The sequence below is a fragment of the Lonchura striata genome, chromosome 3, assembly GCF_046129695.1.
Source record: "Lonchura striata isolate bLonStr1 chromosome 3, bLonStr1.mat, whole genome shotgun sequence".
Taxonomy (NCBI): Eukaryota; Metazoa; Chordata; class Aves; order Passeriformes; family Estrildidae; genus Lonchura; species Lonchura striata.
The window spans coordinates 30772913-30793546 of NC_134605.1; the positions used below are offsets into that span (position 1 = coordinate 30772913).

Sequence of the window (20634 nt, forward strand, 5' to 3'; positions counted from 1 at the left end):
AGTAATCAAAACACTGATTTCTCAGCTAAGTACAGTATAACTCACTACACAGAACTAGACAGGAAAGGACAAGCTCAACTCTACACTTTCCAAGCTAGATGTAGCCTCTGAAACCAGGGATTTCTGTACTGTATTTGCTAAAAATCTTTTACTATTTGGGCCAAAGTTTAGGGCTACAATTTTAGTCTGTCTTTAGAAAAATTAAATTGAGTCTGTGCACAAGAATTTAGTGTCATTTTAAAAGCTCCAACAGCTTTTCATTTCCTTCTAGTAATTTTATCAAAAGTAGCAAACATTTCTGCCTCTTTTAACAAGGGTTGCTGCCTGATACAGTTAAGCTGAGAAAAACCTCATTTTTTACTGCCTTAACTCTGGTATCAGTATTTTAAAATCAATTTTTTACTTCTTTTTGAGATATTTGAATTATTTCATATCAAGTCATAGAAATTTTTGAATAAAATTTTGAATAATGAGAGCATTGATGATCAGTTCAATTCTTTCCCCTTAGAAGAACTCAGCATTCCTTTAAATAGCATTTTCTTATTACAAATCTTTTCTGAGAGTCTGATGATTCAGTAGAGTCTGTAAGAGAACTCATATACAACAAAGTTTGCTAGAATATTAAAAAAAAACGTTCCACATCTTTTTTTGCCCTTCATTATTGGAAAGTAGACTGCTCATTTACTAGACAAAGCTATAAAAGTGATTGCTTTGGAGATTGGGAAAAGTAATTTTCTTACTCAGTTGATTCAGGCAACAAAGCATATTACCACTTAAAGGAAGACTACAATCCAGTCAGTAAAAGCATTACTAACGCTGGATTATGGCTTTCTTTCTTTGCCTAAGTATAATTGCACATATTTTTACAATAAAAGAAAGCCATTTTAAATATAATAGAGAGATTAGTAAACTTGCACACTGCTTATCCCACTTCCTTGTGAAAACTCTTCTTTTCTTTGATTAGCATTATGAACCACTATATTTATTTATATACTTCTTGGATGAAACATCCAAGAATTCAGTGACATTTTTTCATCCTAACGCATGAGGAATTAGGATCACAACCTTTTATGAATGAACAAGGCTAAATTTCTACCAAGAAAAATGCAGTGACTATTTATCCCTATCTCTCTTTTTAATTTAGCAACATTATTTCATTCTGATATTTATATATTCTAAAATCATCAGTATTGGCAACAGTCTCTTCTAAATATGCTGACTAGCAGTAACAACACTTGTGCATTATTCTCAAAATGTGCTCCTCAGACATCTGGAGTTCTGCTTTGGGTTCTGTCAGCTTCCTTGTCCTGAAGGAGGAACACATCTCAGTTCTGGAAGGTGAGCTACTGCAGGGCAGGCGAAGAGTTGAGGGCAGAGTTTGCCTCCTTGGGTGGCTACTGCTTTTAATTTTTATAATACCTTCATAACAGAATCTATTTTTTCCCCCTGAAATTTCATTAGATGAGTCTCTGAGTAGCCTCTGAGATAACAGAGTATTATCTGCAGACTACCAAAAGCCAAGATCATCAGCTGACCTGGCTGTGGCCATACAAGAAAAGCAGAGGCACAGCCAGAAGTAACCTGGGTCTGCCAGTGGCACAGACATTTCCTTTCACTACTTCTTCCTTGTCTCTAAGCAATTTTACATACCTCCTTCCTTTGATTCTATCTTGTTATCTTGCTGAGTCAGCCTTTGACTTTTCCACATTTTTTCAGGTCATTCCTATTTCAATGGCAATTATTTTTCTCTCCATGTTGTTACAAGTCCACCAATAACATGCTTCACCTTTTGACACCATTCTATTCTGATCTTTTCCTAAATTAATTACTCAGTTTTCAGTTTCTGATCTTCAGTTTTATCCGATTCATTCCTCCCTCATATTTTATTTTCCCCACTACTTTCCCCCAACATCATTCATCCTCCCTCTCCTTCACTCTCTTCCATTTCACTCTTGCCCTTGCCTACTCTTACATTTATCTTATATATCTTATTTTTTATTTATTTTTATTTTATTATTATTATTATTTCTCTTATTATCTTATATTATCTTATATATTCAGTCCCCCTCCCTCCAGTTACTTGAGGAACATATTTTATAACTACATAAGCAGTATGGTATATTCTTCAAGCCTTTACAAATAAATTTGTGGAAAGGAAAAAATACATTTTCTTAAGAGTTCTAAGGCTAACCACAGCTTTGGGGTACCCAGAGTGGTCCTAATTTTACTTTATTTACATGTGCTAGGACTTCTACAGTTATTAACTCATTATATACACCCTCAAAATTAACATAGATTTCTGATGGTTGTTGCAATTTAGGACTCTGAGAATTTCTTCTTGATTTCTTAGTCCAAATATCAACTGAAACTGAGCTTTTTATTACCATGAATCTAAGGTTCTTGAAAGAACAAGACACTCCTACACCCTCTTCTTTTATTAAAGTAAGCATGCACAGTAGACACTGCAGCTCTGCTGTAACAGACTGAAGAGTCTCACACTTAATTTACTATTATTCTAACAGGTCTGTCAGATGCATTTTTGAGGGTTTCATTATTCCGGTATGGTTACCCAGATACTTCATTCATTTAAATGGAGGAATTTTAAAGAGAAAAACAGATGTTCCCTGATGTCCAAATCAGAAAAATCCAGACAGTGGACTGAGAAAAAACAAAAGGTGTATCAACTCAAAAAATGCATTGATTTGAGGAAATACCTAGGGAATACAGATCAATAGCTTTTCAGTTAGCAGATTTTTAACATGGATTGACTTTCTTCCAAACATCCTACTTCTACTTGAAATGTACAAAAGCAAAACAAAAGTCACAACTCCACAACTTATTATCTGGGTGAAGAACACGCACAATATACAGTCAATAAAAGTAACTACACACTGAAATCACAGAGGATTTTAGCACCACAGAGGTACTAGACCACAAATATTGTTTCATTCCTCTAGTAAATATCATAACTGCCTGTGAAGGACAGGAATATAGGTATATTTCTCCCCTGTGACATTTTGAACTGGTGGATAACAGGTCTGCAGGACTTCTTTTTCTACTCCAGACCACAAAGGACAACAGAATTAGCTTGAAGACAATAAGAGACAGAGATGAACCAGCTCAGTTGGGATGGCAGTAGTGGACAGGACAGGGGCTGTTAACTGGACTGTTTGCAGTTGACTACTGGGATCTCTATAAATGCAAGACCAGAAGGCAGCACAGACACTTCAAGTTCTAATATCAAATAATGGACTTGGTTAAAATCCTTCTCAGTCTTATGGCTGAGAATAGCTGCTCTGCGGTCCTTTGCTTAGGAACTGTTATTTTTGAAAGTTTCTCATTGCAATTATCACAATGTTCTTTTGTAGTGATTTTGAAGCTTATTATGTAGTCCTGTAACTGCTGGCACTTTTGTCCATCATTTTAATGCTAACAAGACTACTGAGATTAAAAGCTTCAAGAGCAGGGACCTGCTTTACTTTGAGTCACTGAAATGACTGTCAATTTCTATACTACGTACTTACTTACACACAGTAGAAAGTTAATATTTTGTCCAAAGGATAGAAAAGGGGCTGAAATCACTCTATTCTCAAGGATAAACATTAGAGACAATTGCTCTGTAAGGACATGCAGAAAGAGATGGAAAGGATGGAGAGTAACAAAGAGATATCACTTTGAGAACTTTGTGTCCGGTTGAATCACTTCAGAAGGATCTTAATGTAATTTCCTTTCCAACCACTACGCTGTGTAAAAATTCATAACATACCAAAGTGCTTCAGAAACGAAGGTTAATTTGAAAATTGCTATAGGAGATTATCACAAAGATCAGTATCATAGTGGCAAATCCTTGTTACAAAGATCATGCTTGGTAACTAATGTTGTATAAACCAGCAAGATTTGGTTGCATAGGTTTACTTTATTCTACAGTTGTGCTGTACACAATAACCCAAGCTGAGTAACCTTTCCAAAGTGTTCGCCAAATGAAAACCAAGTCGTGTTGGTCAGAGTGCCAGCTGGGTTTGGGCATTTGTTAATGCTTCTTATATAACTTTGAGCGCACAGTATTTAATCAGGTTTGAAGCAGAAATTGAGATAGCAATGAAGGAGCTAAAAAAAACATAATACAAGTGTCTGTGTCATGTCACTTCAGGTGATGGTCTTCTCAGAGCTGTCCAGGTTTGAAGTTACACTTCAGTTTACAGATACAGAAGTTGAACAAGGTAAGAGACAAAACACTCAGCCCTGCTGAGAAGGCTGGAGCCTGCTTGCAAACCAGTAGCAATCAAAAATATACCAAATCATACCAGCAGCACCGCTTTGACTGACCAAGGTACAATTCTAAGAAAACTGTCAGGCTTCCAGTGAATATTAAGTATGTGAAAATCACATGAATGGACAAACCAAAATTGACAGAAATTAAATTGTTTTCCTTGAACCCCTTTTAGGACCATTAGCCTTCATGTCTTTGCAGGATGAGATAACATTAGTGTTTTTGCATACAAGCGAAAGCATGGGATGCCAAAATTTCTGCAAAGGGAACACAGCTACCTAATGAATGATTTCTGAGCTCAGATGGCCCTGGCAGCTCTTACCAACTCTTTCAGTAGCTGTAGGTAGGAACTTGCACACTATCCATATGTTTTAAAAATGTCACAACTAATTTCTGCTAATGCCATCCGTTACTGGTTCCTCTGTGCTAAAGTGTCAGCAATTCCAAGCAGCTAATGCCATACGGGATGAATCCATTCCAGCATGTAAACCACCAAGCAAGATTTGAAGATGATCCCTGTGGCACAAGCTGCTATGTTGGACCTTACTAGATCCTACCTGACAAGAGCACTTTGTTCACAAAATAGCTGGATTACAAATGTTCATAGTTGTGCTAGAGCTTATTAAATACAAAAGTGCCCACTGCTTCCAAATCCATGAATACACACACCTTAGTACCACACTTGAGCGCAGTATTTGCAAACTGAAATTATGTACTAAAATACTGACCAATCTGCTATGCAAGACCTTTCCCATTACATATTTCAAATCAGAAGAATTATGGTATTTTTTCTACTGAACACCTAACATCTTAAATATGCCTCATAGTGCATTTCTTGCTAAAAAATATACCTCACAGTACATCTGTCCATGATTAAAGAAGAAAACTAATTAAATGAATGTGTAATTATTTACCTATGCACCTTTAAAATGGTGACTACAGATAGTGGAAAGCACAACTGGTATTTTATAATGCCAAAGAACATGTTACCAATGAGAGGGTACTGTCTTTGGGTACACAGCCATTTCTCTCAGCAAAGGTATACATTTCTAAGTCTACAGAGAAGCTGCTGAACTTGGAATCAGAATTTATTGCTTACATATCTGGCTCTAAAAGACAGTATTTTTGGCTTAAGTGAACCTTTTTCCCCTTCCTCTTTGCAAAACAAGCCAGTACAACCCAAGGCCCTGGACGCCTTCAGAATGTAAAGTATTGTGAACTGTGTTTTGTTTTGTTTTGTTTTGTTTTTTCCCTCTATTGGCTGTGTGTGGATGTGACAGCCTCATACTCTTAAATCTCTCCTGCTAGAGAATTCTGTAAGTCAGTCTATGCCTGAATATTTTTAAAGTTAGTGTGCTTCAGGCTCAAAAGAGAAAGTAAGCTGTTCATATTATGAACTATTATGGTGTCTAAAATGAGGATATTTCTGTATCTATAAGAAGTTTAATTCCCAGATTAGGCATCTAGTTTCCTGTAGAATTTTTTATAAAAACCAGATTATCACTAGTTTATTGCATTTTTTGTGCTAAAAGACATCCAAACTAGGCAGCAGGCAATGCTGTTGGAAAACATGTTGTTTATGCCAGTTCCTCATTTGGGATTGCACAGAAGAATGGATTCTCCAATGAGGTTTCAAAATTCTGTCCTACAATCAGAACCTTAAATCAATTCTGTTACTATTAAGGGTAAGACATTTCTTTCAAAATATATCTGGAGACCATAGAAGGAGCAGAAGCAGAGTAGGGACTGGAAGCTAGGTTTCTTCTACCCCAAAAGAATGTGTGACTACTACAGCCATCTTTAAATCCAAACAGATTAAAAGATTTTCTGCAAACTGTTAGAACTCAAATAGGAAGGACCAAAGGAGCACCACTACAAAACACCTTCTGCTCTTCCTAAATCTTTGTGATTACAAGCTCAGTTTTGAGACGTTGAAGGTGTTCAATACTAGTTTAAGTGATTTGCTTTCTCTCAGGTGCCTGGAAAGGCAGACAGATATAAGGTAAAAACTGGCAGTTTAGAAATTTTCACACAGAGCAAGAATTTCAATATCATCTTCTGCAACTCAGGCATATGTTCTGTGTTGAAGACATTTAGTTATTGACACAGAAGTAAAAAAAAAAAGTCCCCACCTGCACTTTTCAGTCATGTTTCATAAGGTTGGATGTGGCTTATTTCACATTGCAGGACTCAGCTCCCCAAGTGAAACAAATAAGAAATGCTACATATGAGTTCTCATGGGATTTAGGCATAAAACCAGTGCTGAACATTCATTCCCTCGTGATCAAGATGTTTGTGGATGTGTACATCATTGTGCAACATAAACTGAGGTAAGACAGTTTAAGTGCCTAAACAGAAGAATGTTTCTTGAAAAACAAACCTACTTTCTGCATGTTAGGTATGAATGCTTGAATCTCTGATGCAGAACTAGTACCTGCTACTTTCCTTTAAGATGGGATGCAGCTAGCTTTGGAAATTGAGCTTGGTAATTCTCACTACATAGAACTCTGTCAAAGTTACTATGCATACTAAGAGGCAAAGAACCTTATGAGATCTTCCATCTGATAACTGGCTTTAAGATTGCTTATCACAAGCTTAAAGTTTTTGAGAAAATATCAGGAAACATTCTCCCACAGCAACTAATAAAAGATAAATCAAATCATGCGTCTACTCATTTGTGGTACCCAAGTTGTTTAAATTAATAATAAAAACTGAAAAAGGCACGATTCATAATAAATCAAAATATAAAAATTAATTTTAAAATCAGATGTCAAAGGTGTTGTGAGGGGAATTTTTATTAGCTGCCTTTTGTACACTATCGTATTTTCAAGTGTGACTTAGAGTTTTAGAAAAATATCAATATTTATGATTTGAAAGGAATGGAAGAGATTTCTTGCCCTCTGTTCATATGCATCTTTATTTAACTCTATGAAACTCATATCCAAATTACTTGCTTTCTTCAGGAAGTCTCACCCCTCAAAAAAATCCTGCTTACTTCTTCATGAAAAATCATAGGGGAAAAAATATTCTGGTTTTGGTATTGCTGCAGGAACTTCCTCCATCTTAACATCCTTCCATTACACACATTCTTGGAGAATGCAGCCTAGGAAATGCAGGAAGAAAGCAATGGAGCTACAGATCCATTTAAAGCCTTATGTAAAACCATCCCCTGAACATCAGCTGTCAGGAGCCCTCTTCATGCTCCAATAGAACATGCATCAGATAACATTATTCTTATGGGACATTGTACAAAAACTGGCCATCTGGACAGGCAGAAATCTCCGGATCCACCTTCAGGATTCCACCTTCCCATTATATGAACAGAATGTACTTTCTTCTTACTCTTTGCAGAGTATTTACATTGATTCCCTACATTATCTTCACATGAAGAGGAAATGAAAGACTTAATGAGAATCAGAAAATCCCAGGTTAAAATAGCCCTCAGAAGATCATCTGACCCAGTTTTTTGTGGAGAAAGGAAGCCTATATGAGATTATTCAGCACCCTGTCCAGTAACATCTTGCAAACATCCAGGGATGGAGACTCCACCATGACCCTAAGGAAGGTTCTTCCAGGGAACGATTGTTCTTACTGAAAAAATATTCCATCTTATCTTGAAATAAATGTTCTTAAGCACGTAAGTTTATGTTCTCCTTCCAAATCATTACAGAATTATTGAACCCAGCTTTGAAATCAATCTAGACCTTTCCCATGCACCAGAGCTATGAGGCCATTCCTCACAGAGGCTTGTCTACTTTATTCTTAAAATTGCCAGTGATAGCTCTTGTGTAATCTCTTTACAGACCACTGCCCCATATTTTGAACATTTTTTTTAATAATACTGAAGCCAAGTATTCTGGGCTTAATATAATGATTTACCCTAGCAACGACTCCCAAAAAACTTCAGTCACCCAAACCCTAAACAGTTTTAGGCCCAAAAAAACTTATCAGGAAATGCTCCCCCTTAGTCTTATAGCTTTATTTTTTCCAGAAAAAAATGTCAGTTTCTTCTGAATGATCAATTTCACATTCCTAGGGCTTGCAGTATACAAAGGTTTTAGTACAAAAAAGCACCAAACTCAGTTTATTTAATAAGAAAAAATTGTTCTGACATTCCCAGATGATGTCCATCTTTTCTGTGACATAACAAATGTCTTTCAATTCTTCTACAGTATGTTAAAATTTATATCTTCCCTTCCCTACAAGAAGACAGGGAAAGAGAGACATGATTGTGGTCAACCATAAAAGCTCATGCCCCACAAGCATTCCAGCTCTAAATTAGTATTTGTAACCTAAAGGGCATAACTGAGTGCATAAAAAAATCCAGAGCTTTACTAGCTACTCATTTAATTGTCATCCTGAAACAATATAATTTTTTGGTTTCTTTGTTTTGGTTGTATCTGGTTAGGAAAGACTGTAATCCTGGGCAAATGTGAATGAAATGCTCAGTGAATAACAGCTGCACATGTAATCTAGTGATTGGATCCTGCCCTATGGCAATGACTTCCTATTATTCACTGTTTTTCTTGCTAATACACAAAAGTGGTTAGTTGACTTAGATGATATTTTTTCCTAAGATCATTGTGACATGAACAGACTCCTCTTATTTGCCTCAGCCACCACTGACAAAAGAAAAAATAGTCCTTGCAAATATATGAAAAATGCTTCATGAAAAGGAGTACTGGAGAAAAAAAAATAAATAGAAAAGAAAGGAAGCAATGGAAACTGAAGAAGGAAAATCCATTGGTATGTCTTGAAAAGCATGAACACTGTCAACTAAAATAAGATAGTAATTAGTACGGGATTTAGATTCTGTAACTCGTGAGAAATAATACAACCACCTGCTAATTGGAGACAGTGCTATTCAAATGTTACTGATGAACAAAAACTGGTACATAATTATGTGAAAGGAAGCGGGGGAGTTACAAGAAACATTTCAGTCTAGTAGACTGAGCCACAGCTGAGGAAAGCTAAAACAATAACCATGAAAACAAGCATTAATAAGCTACTGTCACAGTACAAAGAGGATAAAGAACATGTTTGTTTACACAATGAGCCAAATTTTGTCTAAAGACAGACTTATCTTTCACAAGACAGTCATATACAGATATGCACAGTATGGATATACATATGTCCTATAAAAATATAATATTTTTAGTCTGTTTAGTCTGTTTAGTAATAATTTTGACAATGTGAGCTGGGAAAAGTTACATGTGATTATTTTTTTAATTACTAGTATGCTTTTTAAAATTTTAATTGTGACTGGTACCTGTGTAGCCATTAATAATCACTGGTTGTCCCCAAGAGATAGAAACAGCAAGAAACCTCATGTAACAGGGATGTTGTAAAAAGAAATTCATTAATACTGTATTTGCAGAGCACTCAGATACCACAGTGAGAAACAGCACAGAAAGGCCTATGAGGAAATTAATCATTCTGCATTCAGTACAGGATCTGGCAGATGTGCAATGAAGAAAGCCTAGAGACATACATTAAATATGAAGATAAGAAAAGATTCTAGCCATTACCAGCAGAAATAATATCCCCTGAATGAATATCAACTGCCTTAGGCATGAAATGTTTGATGTATCCTCATTCAATATAAGGGGAAACCCTCTGATTAATACGGTAATATTACAACAACTACCAGCCAGGTATTCTGTGCAAAATACAGATAGTATAATTAAAGTTTACTGTAAATATATGCTATGGGATTAGTATTTCCTCATTTTTGCATGCTTAGTTTTGCAACTAAATAACACTCCCACCGTCCAGCAACTATTTGTAAATGTACATTATCTCAGCAGCCAGAGAATCCTGTCACCACAGCTGACAGAGTGTGGTATGTGTTAGCACAATAAATCAATCCATGTTCCACACTTCAGCCTCTGGACTCCTGTAATCAAGCTCCCCTTCTTTACAGCTACCTCAAGTAAGTAAGGATAGCATAGAAAGGCTAAAAACAGGTTACTGGAGTGATGATAAACCTGCAGGTTCACAGCTAGCTCAGATGTCTGCACTGGCATTGCAACTGTGAATTACTAACTTTATTTTATTCCACATCAGTTCAGTTCTGCTCCCCAGTCTACGTAAGATATGTTTTATCTTACCCCATCAGCTCACATTTGAAGTCAGATTTCAACCTTCTCCTCTATTAATCAATAAGGACAACTGCAGCAGAGGAAGGATGTGTGGAGAGGACTCTAGGTAGGATGCATTGTTGTGATGGAAAAGATCTATAAAAACAGCTTTCTACAGTTCTTCAGAAATGGGGAGAAGAGGCAAGGGGACTCAATGCATGCCTGTTTAGAAAAAGGAAAGATGTGCTGCAATAATCTGTCTGGCAGAAATAGTCTCAATATCTGTGTTAAGATGCAGCAGTATAGGAGCCTACCATGGTTCCTTGTACAAAAAAGCCAAAACTGCATGAAAACATGGATAACCAAGTACTGATCTTCAAGGAATCCCATGTGTTTAAATTGATTCTACTTTTTTGAGGCTACTTAAAGCAGACAGGGCATACTGCCTGAAGATTCCCTTATGGTTCCTGGGCAATACATTAACAGGTACACTCATGGCCAACAGGCAAATTATCCCTTGTCCTGAACTTAGAAATCAGTCTGCACCACATGAGGGCACAGCCCAGGGGTTCTGATAACTTGGTCTGCTGAAAAGAAAGGCAAGACTCTTCCTCTCTCTTCATACAATAGCAATTCTCTCTCATATTCAGCAGCACAGCTTGGAGACAGTCTGACTCGTGCATACAATCTGCCTTGGAAAGAAGAGCCAAACCTATGCTCACCTAGCAAGGTGAAGGCAGACTCAGAAAGCCATGAAATTCCCAGAGTCCCACTGGCTGTGTATGTGCTTTCGGTCCATACTACTATGGCTTGGGTGCCAAGCGGGTTTGCTGCTTAGGATCAATCAGAGTCTCAGAGTCGTTTATCAGGTGACGAACCTCAGAGTAGTGCTTGGTCTCTCTGCTGCCTAATTCAGACTGACACCACAAGTGGGGATTTTGGTCTGCTCAGACAAATATATTCTGGTTCTCCATACTGAGAAGCTTCATAACTTGGCTGAACTACTGATTTGTTTACTGCTTTCTTCACCAAGAGAGGAATGCATCTGTTAAAAAGGGTGCATGGCATATTTTAAAGACAAATCTGACCAGTTGCAGGAAAAAAATAATTAGTTGTCTTCATGGATATAAGTCCAAGTGATAATGCACAGTTCCCTTTCAATGATCAGTTATGACAGATTTCAGAGGATGCAGATGGCCAGCCCCTCACAAGCAAAAAGATTAATAATTTTAGTAGATAGGTTTTCCAGGATAGCATAAGAAAGATTAATGGTATCTGGGTTCTTTTAAACTAGCCTCATGCTTGGCTTCTAGTTGACACAAACAGGACATACCATAAACTGCTCATACAAGGTCTACTCATTTCAACATAAAATTAAGACAACTGAATCTGACTGAATTTAAAACTAATTTATTTCTTTTCAGGAATGCAAAACCAAAGAAAGATTTATCTAACTTCCATGGAGATAAAAACCAAACAACAAACCTAAATGAGTGAAAGAATTGCAACAGACCTGGCAATCATCTTGCCATAACCAAGATATTCTAATAAAAATATCAGTGCAGAAATTAGCAGACCAAAACATGGAGTGAGAAAAAAAACCATAGTGAGAAAATTGTTGTAATATTGATGTTTGAGAAAGGCTGATAGTACACAATGATATATACAATTTCAGGGCACCTGATGTCAACGATGATGACAACAAAACTCAAGAACTACTAACAACTTTCTCCAATTTTTTTTTTTTGTAGCTTAGAGCACAAATATATTGATCATTTCATTTAAATACTGTAAGATTTCCTGTCTCAGAAATCTAGAAAAGGCATAAGGGAAACGGAAGATAGTAAAATGTAAAAGCCTGTGTTCTGTTTTTTTTTTTTTTTAAGCTCACAGGTTAGATTAATTCCCACGTAAATAAAAGGAAGTGTTAAACATTTCTCCTCCTTTTCTAGCCAAAAATTTCCCCTCATCTTTTCTTGAAAGAGGATAATTTTTGGTATTGGGTATTTTTAACAAAAGATACTTAAAATATCAGTTGCCAGTACATTGATATGAATGTACAGGCCTACCTTTCCTATTCTCTGACTCATAGGAATTTGGGATATTAGAATCACAGGGAAAAGAAACAACTTTTCAAAAGTTAATTTCACTGACATTGATGTTGAAATACCTATTATTTTTGAGCACATCTGAAAAAGACACTCCACATATATCTACAAAGTATTTTACATATTCTTACTAGATATAAAAGGATCAATATGTCTTTTGGTTATGTAGCAGAAATCATCAAATCCCTGGAATAGGTAGTGTCATGAAATTATGAGAATCTATAGTTATTAATTTTTTCATTAAATTTAAGTTTATTAAATTTAAATAACATGTCAAACTTGATTAAAAGCCAATCTCCCTCAGGGATAAGGACTTCCATTAGTAACAGTCTTTTACTTGTGCAGTGAGGAGATTAGAAGGAATTGAAACAAATATAGATTGATGTTTCTGGGAAGAGGGTGCCCTTTATTCTTCACCATGAACAGTCATGCTGTTTTTAGGGTGCTTCAATACATAACAACTCCTTTGCCTAATTAAATTTTTTAGAGTTTCCTTTGTGATCCATAAAGGTATCTTTGTCAAAAATGATCACCATCAAAACATGTAAGGTCTTTTTGATCTTTGAAAAGCGTACCTTACCCTTAAAATCATGCTTTTATCAGATATAGATAACTAAGAGGAGAAATGTGGAGAAATTGCTGGAAATCCTAAGAGAGATTAATTTCTTCCAGCAATTCTTACATTCTCTTTACTATTTTTCCACACAGTTTTACATAAAACAAGTCCATTCATGTAGTGCCAATGTGCAATCCCTCTTTGGATAGGGACTTTTGAGCCTCAGAATAGCAATTAGGAAAGTGGAGACCAAAGAAATACACATATCACAAAGAACCTTGTCAGCTGGTTAAATCTGACCAATGGTCTATTTTCCTGTGCTTCAGGATCATCAGTACCATACACATGTTGTTTTATTAATTTACTTTGCTGTTGCTCAAAAAAGGAAAAGTATCTTGTCCCACAAGGTATTAGCCCAGACTCTCAGGTTATATTGCCTACTATTAAATGGCTACAGGCAATTTAAACACCTCTCTAATGCAATTTTTATTCACTTGTGAACTGCAAACATTAGCTACAGTAACAGTTTCAGATTTCTGACACCTGCGAACCAGAGAAAGCTGACAGATTATAGGGTAATAGTGCAACAGCAGCAGTGTGCATTTTATGCACCATCCAAGCCTGCATTTTAAATAACAGGAGCATCACACAGTAGCCAATGGCAGAATGACTTAAAGACCTTGGTCTTACCCTTTGCTTTCAAGTCGTTTAATACCTTTGATTCCACGGGCAGTTTATCGCTCACTAGCTTTATCTCAATATTTCGGGATGCCAGTTCAAGCAGTTTTTCAAAAAGACGCTGACCCTGGGGAGGACATTAAAGGAAAGCAGAAGCTTTTAGACACAGAATTGATTAAACTGTATATCAACAAATTAAAAAAGCAAAACAAAATCTTTATAAACAACATCTGAGTAACTATGTTCCTAGATATTATTAAACCTACCCAAAAGGTATGCAACTCAAATTAGTTTTCTTGGAGAAATACTGCTCTGAAGGCCAAAAATGTTTCTTACTTTTCCCAGATTGTGCAATATTGACAAGGTGGCAGGTGTCAGGCAGAAAATTAAGTGTTCAGGGGTTTTATGCTAAATAAGCATATTTTGACATTAACTTTCTTCTAAATAATCACAGTCTGTTGACATAGTATTAAAAGCTCAAGGAAAACAGTTTATTACATTTTTTCTATATTGAGTGATACTTGTGCAAGTGGTTCTAATCACAGTACAACATATTCCCAAGTAGCTGAATGCTCATCCTCAGAAGAGTTATACCAAGAATGAAAATAATGATCTATAGGCATTTTATGTGCACTTAATTTTTATGCTGCTTCAAAATTTTACTATTTAAACCCTATTTCTAACACGGAACAAGAAAAGGAAAGTGAGCTGGATACATGTCAAAACATAAATTTTATATGAAAAATAGAATTCTAATTCACTATGTTTTTCCATATCCAAGAAACAAACAAGAAGTAAAACTTCTGATTGCATTGTAAATGATAAAATTTTAGGTTCAGTATCTGAAATAAAATTTTAAAAAAATTAGTAACATCCAACTAGACCATGTGAATAATATACTCTCCAGTGTAACACTCCTGTGTTGTTACCACAATTACAACCAGAGCTCACTTCCTTGGTGCTGTTCTAACCTGGTACTGCAAACACCATGTTCAATTAGCAGTCCAATACAGAAAGACTTTGGGCTTATGACACCTACATACACAGTTCACTTTAGATTCAATTTAATGTTTGCCCCAGGGTAAACTCTAAACAAAAAAGCAATAGCTACACATCAACTTTCAAACAAACAGGTAGAAGATAAAGCTCTTCATAGAAACATGTTATATAATTCTCTGTACAAACCAAGAATCTTAAAATAATCCTTCAATTCAACAAAATTGACTAAACCAAGGACAGTTTGGGTTGCTATAATGCAGCATGGACCAACAAAATCTCAGACAAAAGCCCTCCCCACACACTGAAAACCCATTAGCATCAGTGAGGGGAAGGCTTAGAAATTTGCCCTATAATTGCCTAGACAGATTGATACTTTGAGCCTTGCTGGGCTTTTAGCATTACACAGTGCTTCCCCTGTCTAAAGTACAGACCTATTTTCGATTTTCATATATTATTTTGAATATATGTGGCAAAACAAAAATACCACCACCCTGAAATATAGCTTCCTCAAAAATATCAGTCAGCCAGAGGCTGCAATGGAAACAGAACTACTGCTTGTTTTACTTTTGCAATGTATGCCACATTGCTCACTCAACTCCCTAGTACAGCCCCCTGCTCATCCCAAAGGCTCAAAAGAACTTTGCAGTGAACACAATGTTGCCATAATGAAAGCATTAAAGACTAGCTAACAGAACAGAAAAACAAAAACTTTCCTTGCAACAAATTCTAAATGCTTCTTTTACTCAGATTCAGCATTTCTCAAGGTGACTAGGTGGTTCCGTATGTAAGAAATACCATCCATGATTTTAACTCACACACCCGAGTCCCAAGTTGCTGTGTAAGTCAAGGAGTGGCTTTCCCTTACATACCTCCTAAAAAAATCCTGAATTCTTACACCAGAGATTGTGTTGGGTCTTTTTAAGAAGAAGAGCAGATATTACAGAGAATGTAAGAATTAACGAGACAGGAGTGTGGAGGAGATGGATGCTGCATATAGAGTTATGCAGCTGCTCCAGCCTGATTCTGGGGGAGCAGAGGTGCAGTGACCGGTGTTGCTGGGTACCCTCCAAGAGGGTTTTCATACAAGTTCTACTGTCTGGCACTGCTACACTCTAACCAAATCTGGGAGCAGCCATCACTGTCCTGCTGTCTGCTGAATTTCCAATCCTTGCTTTGACCTATCCCCCAGCTATCCCAAAGCATCAGGCTCCTGCCATCTCAGAGCTCAGACAGCCTTTTATGTGCTTCATATGGGTCCCCCAACTGGAAACACCTTTGCAAAAGTCAGCACAGAAATTCAAGGATTAAAAGGTTTGCATTATGCATATTAACTAATACCATGTAAGTAGAAAAAGCTATTCAGGTTCTCTGTGTTGATTCCATTTACTACATAGACAGATAAACACTGTTTTTGTTTAGGTTACCTGTAAAAATTGATTTTGACTAAAAGAACAGCAGAAAATTCTGGCATACAGAAATAAACATGGAAAATGCATTCATAAATTCATTGAAAAATTATTATCATTATCAATACAAATTAATGGGTTAACTGTTCTGACAAAGAAATGCTTAGAAAGTTAATGTCTAAAACTGATAAAATTAATTGCTTCAGGGGATGGCTCCTAATTGCATTTCCTATAACTACAATAGGTAATTATTTTTGGATATTATTGTCACTTCTACCTGCAGGAGATTATAGTCATGTATTATTTATAAAAGCTTTGATAAACAAGCCTGGACTTTCTGTATTAATTACAGTTTGGTCAAAAAAGAACCTGGCAGCACCTCCTGAGTTTTCCCTGATGCAACCAACACAGCTGTCTCCTACAGACCATGCTGCCTGCTGAACAGCCCATCCTATGTGTTCATAGATTGCCTGGAGTGTAGCCCTGCATTCCAATGAAACCATCTCCTCTGAAAATGCATCTGTTTTCCTATCAGGGACACCACAAGCTATTCAATTATGGCATTTTTTTTTTCCAATTATGTTTATGAATGGTAAAATCCCAGATTGATTCAACATTTAAAACATTTCTAAATAGTGATGGTTAAAACTAGGAGTGATCTCACCACAAATATTTGTGTTTAAACAGGTACATAAAAACAACACTGGTGACAAAACTGGAAAGAATTCCCTTTGTCTCACCTGTCACTGCATCATCCCTCAGCAGGCATTCATACCCCCAAGGCTTAAGCTCTACTAAGCAAACTATGAAAAATTCACAACTAGCTTTTAAAAGCAAGTACATAAGACAGTAAATAGGGTTACTAGAAATTCTTCCCACACTGCTGAAGAACCTAGACTTCTTCTCCATTAATATTAATTGGAAACTCAGTTTCTACACTTTCTGACATGTTTACTTGCAATTTTACTGGTTTGTTCTATGAAAAAGAAAAAAGATGGGACAGAAGGTCTGAAATGTTTTGTTACTGCTGTCAGAACATTTGAAATGCTTCTATTGAATACAAACCCTTATGCTGTCATTCAGACCACATTCTCTTTGTGAGACAATACCAGGCTGCTGCACCACTACGTGACAGTGATCAGAAGCATTTCTATAAACCTAGCTTTTGAGGACTGAGAAATAGGAGCAGCCAAGTGCTATGAAACTGCTACCTGATAGCAAAATCTGCCTTTTAACAAATAATACCACCAGAAATCTGCTTATCCTGATAAAATATTCTTTTGCACTTTTTGCTGGGCTGTTTTAAAAACACCAAAAGTGACAAAATATAATGTAGTAAGTATTTATGACAAGAAAAAATTTTTTGCATGGTGGCTTTAAACCAATATAAATCTCAAACATCAGTCCCAAATGTATCTGCCACAGAAAACTGGTGAATTAAAATAACCCCAAAGTTATCACTAACAAAAGGTCCCGAAATTTCCCCCAATTTATTGGCAGACTCTAGGCAGGCTGATTGAAGCCTCGCTGATTTTTCTTGTCTACTCTTGTCTCTGTCAGCATAGGCTCCTCATTAGAAATAATATGGGGAGATACAAACATGAAAATGCTGTATTTACTGAAGGACTCTCAAATTGCATTATTGTATTCTCCAGTAACAGATTCCTACAGTTTAGAAAATGTTTCTCTTTTTAATCCCACAAAAAAAAAAGTCTGGTTATCTCATAGACTTTTCTTCTGATTCTATACAGATATATTTCTACTATTTTTTCTCAAGTTTTCCCAAAAATCAAGCCTCTGGGCATATTTCTAAAACATCACTAAAAACCATATCATGCTGGCAGAAACCAATAAAGCAAATAAATCAAGAAATCCTAACTTTTACAACTGCTATTTAATACAGAACAAAGAAACCTTAATGCTTCCCTCTATTCTTCTCACTAAACAGCTAATGCAAAGGAAAGGAATATGCTTTCATTTTAAAAGCCCTCCTTTCACTGAATTTATTTTCCATGCCTCAGCCAGTACCACGGAAACACCACCACCTGAAGAGATGTTTATGTAAAGATAAGCTTATAGATCTCTATAGCTGATCCTATCCAATTTCCACTGGGAGTTGCTAGATTTGGAAATATCCTCTTCATATTTATTTGCATTTTAAAATAATTTTCAAGGAAGGGAACTTAAGCTCTTGAACTAACATTTGTTCTACCAAACAAATCACTTAAGCTCCTTGGGAAATGCATGTGTGAGTGACTCATGACTTCTCATCAGAGATTCATTACAAAGCTGGACAGCTGCCTTATATGAGACAGAGTATCGGATGGATGGGGGACTTCTCCCACCAAGCCATATGGGAGATGCACAGTAGGTTGGTGAATAAAATCAGAAGTATCCATTTTTTATGTTATACTTGTAAAAATCAGATGCAGATCTGCCCTTGATCATCTTATGTTTATCCAAATATCCATCCAGGGACAACATACACATGGCAATACCAATAAGCCATGATGGCATTGACTCTGATCTGTGAGAAACAAACTGAAGTTTGTGAAGGACTTGCTGGAAATCTAAAAGGTCATTCTAAATTAAAGTTTCAAAACATAAGACAACCCAGAGGAAATGAACTGTGAAAACTGTGAACTGGCATGATCATGTATTCACCTCTGTCTTTTCACTGAAAACAAATCAAAAGTCATCCTCAAACAAAAAAAAAAAAAAAAAAAAAAAAAAAAAAAAAAAAATTCATTTTCCTCTACTATCTCTAAACATAGATTACCACAGGAAAAGTCACATACATTCTACAAAAACTTCAGTGCTGCTACAGGACAACTACCCTGCTATTTGAAAACACACATATGACAGTACAAACTTGCCAAAATATGTGGATTTCTTCTGAATGAGAAAAGCAGCACAGAGAGAACTCACTATTTTGCCAAGCAAATATTTGTTTATTTGACTGTTTTATCTGTTGAAGAACAGAAACACTGTCTCATCATGTGTCTGTCTTTAGAGAATCCAATTTAGGAAAACTCATCATATCAGATGACTGAGCGCAGCTGGCAATGAATGTTTATTTAGATTTATAACAACAAAATACAGACAAGCAAGAGTCAAGGGCACCAGGTAATGTACACACAAACAAAAATACAGAAAAATACAGCAGGAAGTCCTGCATTTTTATATATGCAAATGTATATCTAGCTATCTATGTCTAATGTACATTTGGACAATGTGTGTGTGTGTACAAAGTTGTGGAATTTCCTGCTGTAGTTTTCTTCAATATGTATATTGCCCACATGTGTGTGTATACGTACGCATGCATCTATGCATATGACTACACAGAAGTATACACAGAATGTAATTAAACCTTGTAATGAATAGAGAAAAAGACATCTAGCCAACTCTGCTTTTCTTCTAAAACCTATGTCTGTTCAAGTGCTCTTCTGGAGAACCTTGCCCTACAATATGACTTGTATATTCATAAAATGGAAATTGCTAATTATATAGCAGGATGTGGGTCCATATGGAAAATGGTTATGTCCTTAATTTCTCAAAAACAAGACTCATTCAAGGAACAACTAGAACTCATCCACTAAGCACTCTACTACCTGGGAGTTTTGCATCTCATCCCCTTACCTTTTATAATGCTTCTGCTATGCTGGGCAAATTTCCCCAAACTCAAATTGTAAAGACTTGAGGGCATTTAACTTATTCTTCAAACAATTACTAGATTATTGTTATTGAAGCTTCTAAGAAATTGCACTTCACTGAGTGGTGAAAGCAGATGTAACAATACAAGTTTTCTCCCTTCCCTTTCACAGAGTGAGCTTTGTGTACATTCTCTGGGGTAGCAACTTGCTAAGAAACACTGCCTCTTGGCAATTTTTTAGCAATCAGACTGGCCAATAACAATATAGTGTTTTAGCATGAATAGACAAGCTTGACAGAAAGATCTATCAGCTGTTCTGCCCACGCTGCTGTACAAATGAGAAAATGATTGGAATATTAATTGCCTTTAAACAGAAGTAATTACTCATTTTTGTAAGACTATTAGCAGGCAGAAAAAGCTAGCTAGAATAGAGTATTATGAAATACGTTTTATTTTTCTGGCTTTAACTGTGCATTTGAGGACAAAAGACCAAATCCACTTCTTAGATATCTCTTCTTCCTTTCCCTGCTGAATGGTATCTTACAGTTTTTACTTTGCAATATGAATGTGGAAAAGGAAATGGATTTTATGCTTAACTACTGGAATCCCAATTTAAATTTTGCTATTTTATATCCTCTGTTTGGGATTTGTTAGGCTCTGCCAGTTTTGAAGCAAATGACATGATGAATTTTTTCAGCCAAAATATTTTTGAAAGATTCATGTACATATCAATTCATGCACATCCTATAAACATCTAAGGCACTATCTCCTTGAATTCATCTGCATGAATGACAGTACATGGGTTTGAAGCTACTTAGGCAATAAATTTAAATAAAGCTTAGTTGCACAATTACATTGTGAAAAAGTCAATATTTTGATATTCCA

At 36.1% G+C, this 20634-nt stretch overlaps 1 protein-coding gene across 3 annotated transcripts in view; it reads right to left on the minus strand.

The window, feature by feature from the left end:
* The window catches only part of PLD5 (phospholipase D family member 5), a 173637-nt gene that overhangs the window by 47275 nt on the left and 105728 nt on the right, over positions 1–20634 (minus strand). For all 3 annotated transcript variants that reach the window (XM_021550467.2, XM_021550468.2, XM_021550469.2), the window contains one exon: positions 13705–13819. In XM_021550467.2, the coding sequence (XP_021406142.1) occupies positions 13705–13819 (115 nt within the window). The remainder of the gene's footprint in view (positions 1–13704; positions 13820–20634) is intronic.